General features: G+C 37.7%; 1 protein-coding gene across 2 annotated transcripts in view; it reads right to left on the reverse strand.

Moving 5' to 3' along the window:
• NFATC3 (nuclear factor of activated T cells 3) overlaps positions 1-12865 on the reverse strand; it is a 77267-nt gene that overhangs the window by 48713 nt on the left and 15689 nt on the right. For both annotated transcript variants that reach the window (XM_054198286.1, XM_054198285.1), the window contains exon 2: positions 10452-11583. In XM_054198286.1, the coding sequence (XP_054054261.1) occupies positions 10452-11583 (1132 nt within the window). The remainder of the gene's footprint in view (positions 1-10451; positions 11584-12865) is intronic.

Raw genomic sequence — 12865 nt, forward strand, 5'->3', positions numbered from 1 at the left:
GGCTGCGCTGCATTAAACTGATGTTTTCTAGATGTAGCAGGCTAGAGAGTTACAGCTGCTTCCCTTTGGAGTTTGATGTTGGATACCCAAACTGTTGTTTCACTTTGAATATTCTTCTTGCTGTCTCCATCACCCTCAACTTCTCAGCAGCAGTGGAATCTTAAAAAGCCTTAGGGTACACTGTCATGCACCTTTCTGCCCTGTGAAGACATCAATATGTAATTTCTGCTTCCACATCACCCTTTCCCTTTTTTTGAGACAAATGCTGTAGAGATACAAATTGAACTGGATCAGTGATCTAACTTTATTTCATTTTGAAAGGTAAATTTTTGAATCCTATTAATTTATCAGACCCCAGCTGACTACACAGCTTCTTCAAACAGAACTAGTGGGAGGGAGGCAGAGTGGGAACTTCCTAGCCAGCACTGTCACCTTCTGATTCACATGAATCCATAAGCTTGGGCACTAAACAAATTTAAAAAAAAAAAATCAGAACACAGGCTACAAACTCTTGGGGGTTTTTTTGTTTGTTTGTTTTATTTTTTTATACTATGTAGGAATCATATCAAACGAGAAGAAACATGTCAGCATTTGGGGGGCAGAAGGTAACAAGCCTGCATATATTTTGAACACTTTTCAATATGAAGCAACACTATTTTTGTACCAGATGCTGGATATGGGAAAGTAAGTCCAAAGCTCCTAGCTTTACTGCATTTAATCATCGAATCATTTAGGCTGGAAAAGACCTTTAAGATCATCGAGTTCAACCGTTAACCCAGCACTGCCAAGTGCACCACTAAACCATGTCCCTCAGCACCATGTTTACACATCTTTTAAATACCTCCAGGGATGGCGACTCAACCACTGCCCTGGGCAGCCTGTTCCAATGCTTAATAACCCTTTCAGTGTATAAATTTTTCCTAATATCCAGTCTAAACCTCCCCTGGCACAACTTGAGGCCGTTTCCTCTTGTCCTATCACCTGTTACTTGAAAGAAGAGACTGACCCCCACCTCACTACACCCTCCGTTCAGGTAGCTGTAGAGAGCGAGGTCTCCTCTCAGCCTCCTTTTTTTCTAGGCTGAACACCCCTAGCTCCCTCAGCCGCTCCTCAGAAGACTCGTGCTCCAGGCCCCTCACCAGCTTCGTTGCCCTTCTCTGGACACGCTCCAGCACCTCAACTTCTTTCTTGTAGCGTGGGGCCCAATACTGGACACAGTACTCAAGCTGAGGCCACACCAGTGCTGAGTACAGGGGGATCATCACTGTCAGTCCTGCTGGCCACGCTATTTCTGCTGCAGGCCAGGATGCTGTTAGCCTTCTTAGCCACCTGGGCACACTGCTGTCTCACATTCAGCCAGCAGTTGACCAACACCCCCAGGTCCTTTTCTGTTGGGCAGCTTTCCAGCCAGTCTTCTCCAAGTCTGTAGCGCTGCACAGGGTTGTTGTGACCCAAGTGCAGGACCTGGCACTTGGCCTTGCTGAACCTCATACAAGCCTTGGCCAATACCGTTCAGTCTACACTCTGAGGTGAGGATCGGCAGTACAACTGCTAGACTTTTAAGTCACCACAGTTATTTTACCAATTGTGAACTGTGCATTGAACTCCAAGGGTCTCTGATAGTTCAGAACTCACATAAGTTCTGAAGTGAATTTAGTGCTGCATTACTCTTAAAATACCTGGATCATGTTTAAGAATAAGAAGCTCAGCTGCTTCAGAAATGAGCAAAAAATTTGGTGTTACAAAAACACTTCTGTCTCCCCCAGCTTACACACAGCACAACAGCATTTGCACTATTGATAAAGCCATCTAAATTCACATTCGGAACCCAGAATCCAGATCAGCTGCTGACTGTGGAGTTTTTTCAAGTCACTTTAGATCAAAAACCTAAAATAAATAACTATTAAAGGCCCTCACTTTTCAGACTTGATGGGGGAGGAACACATTTGTAGACACTTCCACATGTTTCATTACAAACCTCTACCCGGTCGTCGCTAAATTACTGCTACAATAGCTTGTGACTTAGTCGTTTACAGAAGTTTATCTATTGTTTTGTTTTCTTTAAATGAGTAAAAACCTTATTAACAATGCAGTAACCTACTAGTAAAGCACCAAAGCATATGTCAGGCAACAGAAATAATGAGTGACAGTCATTCTAAAACTTCCGTTAAATCAAATTTTAGCATGGTGTTGAAACAGCACCAATCCGTAAGCCTTCTTCGAGTAATACCATGGGAGTTTTATAAAGTGATTAATGCAAGCCTCCAAAAGCTCATACTCCTATCACATCAAGATTAAAGGCTTCAGAGAACAGCAGCTATTAAAGGAAACTCAGAAGTAAAGGAGGAACCCTTCAGTAGCATTCTCAGCAGAAGCCACTGCATTTAAAATTATCACTTCAGTGAATTTAACAGATACCTTCTTCCTCTGCAATTATCTCTACAACAGAACTGATTCAGCCTGCACAAGCTGATGAGGAAACAGCTAGTGTTCAGCATAAGGACAGCCAAATGCCTCCATATGGACTTCAGCATTCAGAGCTTTGTAAGTCAGGGCCCAGCTCATGGGCTGACTATGCCTCTCTCGCACAGGATGAAACAAACCCCAGAAACAAGACTTCTTGTTTGCATTCAACTATGGCCCCACAGCAGTACACGTGCGACAGAGGAAGAACAAAGCCTATGAGAGCCACTAAAAATAATCCAGTTACAAACTTAAAACAGTTACCTTTCATCTGTAGCACTCTTCCGGGGTAATGCATTGGACAAATGGCTGGGGATCTGTGCAGACAAACTGCCTATGCTGGTACCTCAGCTGAAGCACATATGCAATTAGCTCAGCTGTAGTCTAATGCTCTCCTGGACTCCTTGCTTAGAAAGTTTTTGAACACAGTTGGAACTGATATAAGAACTCATTTTAGCCACTCTGTATGAACATGCTCCTGCCTCTTCGTAGTCACTAGTTCTGGTAATAACCTTTTGAAGATATGCAATAGGATCTCAAAATGCTTGTGAAAATTATTTCCTTGGTTAGTTGAAATTCATAGATCTCCTAGAGTGATTCTTTTATTATTTCTTAGTTGCAGCAAAAATAACATTTTCCATTTACAGCTCCTCCCAATACATCAAAATCTGTCACTGTGGGAAAAAGCTTACTGACCATACAATGGACATTCCACATCTTTTTCCTCATCCCAAATTTTTGCAGAGATTAACCAACAGCGTATCCTGTAACAAGTCAATGTGGCAACACAGCAAACCCTAGAGAATCTCAAATTGTAACTACAATCCAGCACTATGGTCCTTTTCTAGAATAATGCTAGAGCCAAAATACCACTGTGGTTGCTCTTCACTACCTAGAACAAAGCGTCATTTTCCCTGGTGGAGTAATTTTGGAGTTAAGAATTTTGGGGCTCTTCCACTTCCCACAGTGGCTTATCAACAGACTTTTTAAATACTGTTTACATACAAAATATCATTGTTGTACCACTAGCACACCCACAGTAATGATGCTTTCAGAGTATTGATACTGTAATACTGCCATGTAAAATTTGTATCATTTCAGAAAAAAGTATAGAGCTGAATCACACACACAGCACAAAGGTTCCATATCAAACACCACCTGAATTTCTCTGGATTCATTAGTGGTGTGTAAACATTACAGCAATAGCCTAGCTTATTAAAAACCTAAGAGGTTCAAAGTTCTCTTGCTTGTCTCACTTAAGTGGGTCCTTATCTTCAAAGTCAGCAATTTGCAAATATTTTCACTTTAAAGTTTTGCTAACATAGCATAGCTGGTGTTATTGCTATTTATCAAAATGAGAAGAAAACCACTTAACAGACTAAGTTTGCCTACAGTCCACTTACACGGAAAGATTTGTTCTTCTTAAAATTAAGAGCAAATTCCCAATAGCTATGTTAAAAATCGAAAATAATTCTGTTCCTCTCTACTCGCCAGATTTTCAAGAGAAGAATTCAGACAAGAGAAGCAACTTTTGCAAGCATTCGGCTATCTACTACTATATTTAAACTACTTTTTTTTCCTGAGAGAGTAAGCAACATTGTCAGCAATCCTAGTTTCCAGCGGTTAACTGCCAGGTTTGCAGTAAAATTGCAGGTAAAATACTCTCAAGCTGACATTAAGTACCCATCACTGAAGAGATTCCTGAACTGTAAATACATCTATCAAAGCCTTTTTGTTCATCACCACTGGAACAAAGAAACTATTTGATAACCTGTCACTTCTCAGTGCTCTAGGTTAAATTTGTGACACAGCAGTCTGAAGACATCAGTTTATATAATAGTTTTTAAATTAAGTAAGTCTAAGAATTTCATGAGAGAAGACACAGTAAAAGAAACTAGGTTTTATCTCAAGATTTTTGCCCATTAATGAATATTGCTTGGTTATCTACCAGACACAAAGCACCATTTGTTCCCATCAAATACTTCAATAGTTAAAGAAAGAAAAAAAACCCGAATGACTCAAGTTTACTACCCTACAAAGTGCTTATTTGCTTGAGACACATATTAGATTCTCAAGATCTACTTTACAGAACCTAAAACTTACTGTTCCACCAACCACTCATGTTAAAAGTCGTAAGTTTAAAGCAAAAGGAACCAAAACACCAAACCTAAAAGAAGAAATAACAGAATCCCCACCATTTTCAATTGCATCATCATGGAAAGGTCTTCTAACAAAATGCCCCGTATTACCAACGTCAGTGCTGGCCATGCCTGTGATGGTTGTTAACTCCAGAACACTCTAACCATGGTTGTTAACACCATAAATGTTGCTGATTGTGAATTGTACTTATCTTATGAATTGTACTTTTAGTGACAAGTCCTCACCAAAACTATTACATTATAGTAATTGCACAGTAAAGGTTTCTGGGTCATCCCTATGCTCTTTTTATTCACTTGATAAAGTTTAAAAAAAAAATAATTGTAAAACAGACTTTCCAATTTTATTTTTTTTTTTTTTTGCACTTTCTGTAAATCTTACAACTGTGAACCTGTTTCAGGGGAGATGGATCAGTCACAGAAGAGCTGTATACATTGGAACGGAGAACATTAGTTTCTGTAAAATAAGTATACATATCACTTCAAAATACTATTTGCTACTCATCTTTCTAATACAGCAGCTTTGTACTTGAGGAGGCTGACTGGAATCTAAACGAGAAAATTTTAATAAAAGGGATCAGTCTTGAAAAGCTTTCCAATATTACACGGTTTCATAAATATTTACTAAATACCTAATAAAAAGAAATTTCAAACACTTAAGGATACACTTAAGATCATTTACATAAGCATACTAACCCCCTTAAACGGTGCCTCAGTGTGAGCAAGCCGATCGAATTTAGATATTTGAATATCAATAGACCCCAGGAAGAAATACTTTTTCTGGTATTCTTCCAGATTATTTACAACCTATACTGACATAGGCTATCTAAATAAGAAAGTGAACTTGAAGCATCTATGTTTCCCTTCCAGCAGCCAATATGGTCTTTGGGAAAGGAGTGAAAGAAAAAGAGAATCCAATTAATAAAATATTCTGAAATAACTTTATGCAAAAGCCTAGAAATAGGTCTTTTAAAGAGATTTAGTGGAAAAAAAACTTGTTAAACTTGGTAAAACTCAAGCTCTAACAGTAGATGTGCAAGACAAAGTCATAAACCCAGCATCTTCATGAATTGTTGGAGTAATAAGCAAATGGGGAGGTCAGATCTACTATCACTACATTAAGATCCCAAAAAGAAAACGATTTTCCAAATGGAGGGGAGGGAAACACGAGACATACAGATAAAGCAATCTGTATGTCTTATCCATCTTATCCATCATCGTGGGGGAGGCTAGGGGTTGGAAGAAAGAGGCATCTTAAATAACAGTAACAAGAGGAACACTGTAATAAATAAAATTATCAAATAACTTCATTGCCGAATATTCTGTAAAACAACCAATTTAATCTTCCATCAAAACAGTGCTCATCTGCTAAGCTACTTGTTTAATGACATCATCGACAGATCCCTTCACTATTTCTAGATAGAGAAGACACTACACCTAATTCCTTTTTACCTGTTTGAAAGGAATTGTTGCACTGGTTCTGTCCGTGTTTGTCACTTGTCTAGACTTATCTTTGACAAGGAAGCGCAGAAATGTGACTCAGGACACATAACGCATACATTTTTCATATGCTACACACTGGCAGATTATGGGTTTTGTGACCAAATAACATGCTGTCATCTAACAAAGTTGTTTGTATGGCATCTAAAATATGAATAAAATGCTCAAAAGCATGTTACATGCTTTAAAATTTTGGTAAGTACTGCACGCTTACTGAACATAGAAGAAAGAAGGAAAACATGGTCAGGACTTTTTATAAACTAGATTACAGATTTACGAAACTTTCGATAACATTCAGAGAAGAAGGTGCTATCTGCACATTTCACACTGTGTCAGATGTGAAGCAAGTTATCCCTGCTTCTAACAGGGGTCATTTATTGCAGCTGAGTCTGCACACTGGTCAGGGTCACTTCATACGCTTGGAATCAACAGTCCTGTTTACTCCATGCACTACTTTGTACTTAACAATACAATCAAGACATTTAAAAAGCGTATTAATTCTAATATTGTCCTGGTTTCAGCTGGGACAGAGTTAATTTTCTTTCTAGTGGTTGCTGTGTTTCAGATTCGGTATAAAAGGAATGTCAATAATGCATATTGGTTTATTGTTGCCAGATTATGTTTATATTTTTCAAGGACTTTTTCAGCTTCCCATAGAGGCTGAGAAGAAGCCTAGACAGAACGATGGAATGGCCAAAGGAATACTCCTTACCATAGACATCATGCTCAGTATAAAAACAGGGTGAGCCAGGGAGTGGGTACTCACGATCGCTGCTTGGGAAGGCGCCAATTCACTGGGCAGTGAGAGTGACTCGTGTCATTATTATTATTATTTTCTGTTATTGGTTCTATTAAACTGTCTTTATTTCAACACACAAGGGTTTTTTTCCCTTTCCCCTCGTTTTCTCCCTCTTCCTAGTTGTTGGCTTGGATTAAATTACAATTAATATATTACTATATATAATATGTAATAAAGATATAAATTGCAATTAACATCTAACTCTTTGTGACAAATAAGGTGTCCATTTTTGGTCACTGTCAGAAATTATTTAAGAAACAGCAGGTGTTCTTGCATTTCATTTTTATTCATGAAACAAAAGTGTCAACTTGGCTCCCCTACTTTATAAGGATTAAAATTATAAAATATTATATGATAGAATGAAATGTTTTAACATACTGAAGACGCAAGCTCTCATAGCACCCATGAAATAGGCTACAGCTGCTAAGTAATTCAGCATTTCACTGAGGATACAGCTGCCACTGCAGCCATTTCCACTAATTCAATAGTCAGACTACATTTTTGGCAGCAACTGTATACAGCTTAATATTTTTATTTAGTTCACATGTGAATAGGTGTAGTCTTTATTGTCTTCTGACTATTTGCCCATTTTATAGTTAGAAAAGCTCTTCAGTGCCAGCTTCTGAATAAATTCTGACATTTAAAAAAATATTTTTACTTCTTAATGAAAACAGCAAAATGGATTTTTTTTTTTTTATTCAGTTCTGCTCAGTTCTCCCTACTACAAGAGGAAGCAGGTTTAACTGAATATCTATTTTTATAACTATTTTGGTCATCCCACAAAAGAACCATAGATCTACACCCTACCTTGCCACATGCCTATATGTTCATGTGCTTTTACCCCATAGGGCTCACCTTTTATGAACTATGTTAGCCTGGGAGCAAACAAAAATGTCAAGTTAGGACTGCAAAGTATCCTGCATAAATATAATACAATCCCAAAACAGACCATTACGGAAAAATAGTTATCATTGCTTTAGTTAGAATGAAAAGATTCTAGTAACAGACTGAACACCTTTTATCAACAGATGAGCAGACCGCAACAGAATTTAAAAAAAAAACCAACAAAACCAACTTCAAGATAGTTAACGTATCTGACAACACAGTAGTTTCAGATCTGATAAAACAGAATTTTCCAGCTAGCTGCTTTGCATCTTTAGTGTTAAACTTCACATTCATAAACAGCTAAGCAGAAAGAAAAAAAAGAAAAAGAAAAAAATCACTTCTCACTAAAATCAATACATTTCTGAAGAGAGGATAAATTAAAATCTGGTTATACGATTATGCAACAATGACAAAATGGCCAAATAAGCATTATTACATATATTTAAGATATTAACAATCTAAGCTAGTTGACAACTTCTAAAGAATACAAAATTTAGTTTTAAAATTAACAGAGGTTTTGTATTAATAAAAATGAGCCTTCTGTGTGACACTGGCATATCAACACATAGGAATATATTCAGCAGTAAAACTGAAAAGTTCATTGTTAGAACTAAAGTCTATTTGATAGTATCCATTAGAAGTTACCCTTTGGGAAGCTCTTAAAGCTGTAATTCACTTATCTTCCATTTGTTTTAAGGATGCGTCACTGTACCCTGAAAGTATTGGTTTATATTCCACCCATTTGTGCTCATAACTTCCTTCTTAGGTACTCAATAGTAAAAGTTACAGTTGAATTTTCTCCATTAACTCTCTGCCTAAAATGTGCGTGGAAAGGGTGAGCTACAGCAATCTTTAAAAGATCTCTGAGTGCTTCTATATTCCACAAGATAGACACCCCTGAGAATATTAACGTACCCAACAGAGAATGAGAATAGGTATTCCAAAACATTTTTTTCAACAGGCTTGTTCATCTGACAAGTCATCAGGAAATAATACATCAAGACATTAAAATGATGCAAGAATGATACCTGAATTTGGAAAAAGCCACTAGAAAGGGGAATTACATAAAAACTAGCATGTTGCCATGAAAGCCAGCATCCACTTTTCAATGTTGTGCTTTTGAGGGAGGTCCCCAAAATGAACACCTCTTCAGTAAGCTTGGCTTACTGCGCAATAGTTAATTCCAGTTTTCTGCTAAGAATTTAAAACTGAGAGCCAGGAATAAAGAGCTTCCTACAGGACATCTCTGAAGCTTGGTCAGAAACATTTCTTTATTTTGCTTTGCTTACTTCGAGAGAAGAGGTGGTAGTGGGAGGAAAATATTAAAACCATGAATATTTTCTAAGTCATTCTTTCTAAAATTAAAAATACAGAGTGCGAAAACAACTGTTTTGCAAAGATGACTTTGCAATGAGAAGAACATTATATTTTGTCATTAACTTGTAGCATTTAAGCTTTGCCTTTTTCAAAATAAAGCATATATGTAGAGAATCCTACACTCTCTTGCCCCCCAACCCCGCTCTCAGTAAGAAAGAGGAATTCACACTCTACATCCTTGAAGAGCAAACCTTAAGCATTGCCTGTGGACAGAATGATACTATTTTAATCAAAGCTATTTTAGAATCAATACAGACTAGTATGGAAGCACATGCCATGACATTTAAACCTATAACAAGTCTTTTATATGGCCAATTGTGCTTTACTGTTATTAATTTAATGTACCTTTCTTACAAAATGTTCACACAAAAAACACCTGCGGCTTCTTCCTCCCAGTACCTTCCTACCCCTTATTTTTAAAACCTAGTAGAGCAAGAAAAAAGTTCAGGAATGAAATGGATAACTTGAGCTGAGTAATCACAGTATCTGTCCATCCAGCAGCAACACTGCTTAAGGAGTTCTCATTTCTACGCCACCCACTGCATTGTACTGGCAAAGTGATTCCAGAAGCTAGATGGTTGGAAAGATCACAGAACTGCTCCATCTTAAAAGTAACAGAATGGGAAGGAGGGTGAATTTTTCTCCCAACTGAACTAGTTCCCTTTTCTGAGCCTCCACAAATCATCCTGCTAGCACATGACAGGACTACAAAAGGAAAAAAGCTAGTTAACTCAGCACCACAATGGTGGAAATACCCTTGGAACTACAGCCCAGAATCTTTCTGAATGATTTTCAGTATGGCATGCAATTTTTTTTCTCTATTTTATTTCTAGAATTCTATCAACCCAAAGAAGCAAGTAAAAACAAAAGCAAATAAACTCACCACCTTTTTTCTGATCTCTCAGTTTTATAAAAATCATGTAAGTCAGGTTTCTTTAGCTATATTAAGATGTTAACCACTCAGATAAGATGAACTGCAAAGCATGCACAAAATCTGCAGGCATTTGATTCAGCTGGGTTCTGCGCACATTGTGCACATATGCAAATAAAACTAATCCTATGTTATGATGCCTCTACTGTATTTTTAGAAGAAGAAAAAGGTGAGTATTTAGTATCTCAACATGTTTTTTCCTAATTCTATCGTCTACCTGCCTACAAGAAATTTTCTTTAAGAAGTCTTAATGCATCACTGAAATATAAGCACATTTATATGTCTATTTTAGATGCACAGGAGGGTAAAAATGGGAGGGAAGGACTTTCTAATCACTTACCGAAATATAGGAGTATGACCAGGCTTTGGTTTGTTCCAAGTAAAGTGCGAAGGAACAGAAAGAAATTGGTCTCCGGGCAAATCTTTTTTCAAGGTGTGCTGAGATCCAGAGCAGTCATCTACTGCAGTTTCAAGGGATGACGATAAGTTACCCTGTTCTTCAGGACAGATATCTATTTTTCCAGATAAAGTGGCAGTCTGATCCTCTGAGGTCTTTCTTGTTTTTAGAGGGATATCAGTCTCTGTACAACACTGAAATGGTGAAAGGCCAGAATTAAGGCCTTGTACGTTATGGATGGAAGTGTTTAGCCACGTGTCTTCTGTTATGCTTCCTCTGGGAGAATGGCCGGGTGATGGAGTTGGAGAATGGTGAGGAGAGAGAGAACCAGCATAGCAAATTTCAGCACTGGAGTGTCGCCGTTTCCCACAGGGGGATGTAGGTCTTGATGAGGGCCTTGATGTTGGTCTAGGGCTTAGCCAATTTTCATCTGTAATACTAGTTCTAGGAGAATGACAGGGAGACTGTCTAGGTGACAAGGCATGCCCAAATCCATAAGGCTGCTGCCACGATTCATCACTGGGACCTCTTGGAGAGCCACCAGGAGATGCCAAAGGAGAGCCAAGGGTAAATCGAGCAGCTGCTTCATTTAGCTCCGAGTCTACATCATCATAAACGTGGGAAATGGATTCACAAGAGGAAGCATCTGAAAACCAACTTCTGGATGAAATGCTGCTGGCAGGGCTTGGACTAAGGGATGATTCCCTATATGATGGCTCAAGAGGAAGATAGAGATGGTCCCGTGAAGGCCTTTCCATATACTCATTTTCTGTGCCATTTGTGTGCAATTCATCTTCATTGGTTTCAATCCCTTGATGACAGTTAGGTGAAATAGATGTAATCTGAATACTAGGGCACTCAAAGGGTTTGGGTCCACCTAGTGGACTATATTTGGATTCTGGTACCTCACAAGTTCCTTCATAGTTCTTATGACTCTGAAGTCTTGTAGGTGGTGACAGAGGAGAGGAGTGAGACTGCAATCCATGGCGAGGAATACAAATTGGCTGATTTACAGAGGATGATGGTTGGTCTACATTAAAGATGTATATGGACGCACAGTCATCTGACTCAAGATCTGAAAACAAAATTAAAAAAAAAAAAAAAAGAGAGGAACAAAGTCAGAATGCAGTAATTGAAAAATGCCATAAACAACATCCTTCGGTTTCCCAGGTATGGCCATTTTCAACATCCTAGGCATTCCCCATTATACTAGCCACACAAAATAAAGCTAATTCTTAGTTTTAAGTTTTCCCCAGCCATATTTGCAGCTAAATATGACTACAGCATAATTTTCTGTCATAAATATTTTTTTTTCAAGCAGATTCCACGGTTTATACACATCTTCAGTGGTTGAAAATATAACATACACAGAAAATGGGTTAAAATCTTGAAAGGATCTAAGCCGGAACGCTCAATTCAAACTTTATCTTTCATAACTACATTCCATTAAAAAAATTAAACATCTTTAATCATAACCCATTAAAATTAATCTTTTTGACAGGAACACGACTATGATACTTTCTGCAACTATCAATATTTACAAGCACCGGAATATTGCATTCATAGTATTTATCACTTCTAACACTAGAAAGCATCTTACAGTGACTCAAACATCAACGAGGATTATAAACAACTAAAAATGTTCGATCCAAAGAGGCCTAACAAAGAATATTATTAAAAATATTACTAAGAATCTTATTCCAAAGATCTTTCTTGGGTTCTTAGAAAACTCTCAAGTACCCATCCCACAGAACCGCATTTTTCAAGTGCAGTCTCACAAAGTTTGAGCACAAGTTGTTCAGCATAAAAAAGGCAAAACAAAATATTCTCACATCTCACTAACTTACCCAAAGCACAGGAAATATTCCAAAGAAAAACAAGCAATTGAGAGGGAGTGCAAGTCCAGTTAACAAAATCAGCAGCTTTCCCTCACAGAACTGAAGCACACTGTCTTGCCCTGCTTTTCAATATTGAATTAGCTGACAGTATGAGACATTTGTCTGAAACAAGGGTAGAAAACACAGCTTTTTTCTTATTTTGTAACCACTATGCTTCCACTCTCGTTTCTTTCCCCTTGTAAAATACAGCCTTCCCTCTATAATTATAGAAAGTAAGTATGCAGGAGACCTCAGGTAGGTTACTCAGGTATTTCATCTCCTAGCAGATGAAATTAAACGTACTCCGATCACCCCCACTACACACTGAAACTAGTCTTAAAATCTGTTAACAATATTGTCTCTATAACCCAAGTAATTTGTTTTAATGCTGAATCACTTTGAGAGCTTTTGACCCATCACTAACATTTAACATCATCATTAAAATTATATAGTTTCTAGTGCTTTGTGTGTGGGTTTTTA

The sequence above is a fragment of the Rissa tridactyla genome, chromosome 4 (assembly GCF_028500815.1).
Source record: "Rissa tridactyla isolate bRisTri1 chromosome 4, bRisTri1.patW.cur.20221130, whole genome shotgun sequence".
In the NCBI taxonomy this organism is placed as follows: domain Eukaryota; kingdom Metazoa; phylum Chordata; class Aves; order Charadriiformes; family Laridae; genus Rissa; species Rissa tridactyla.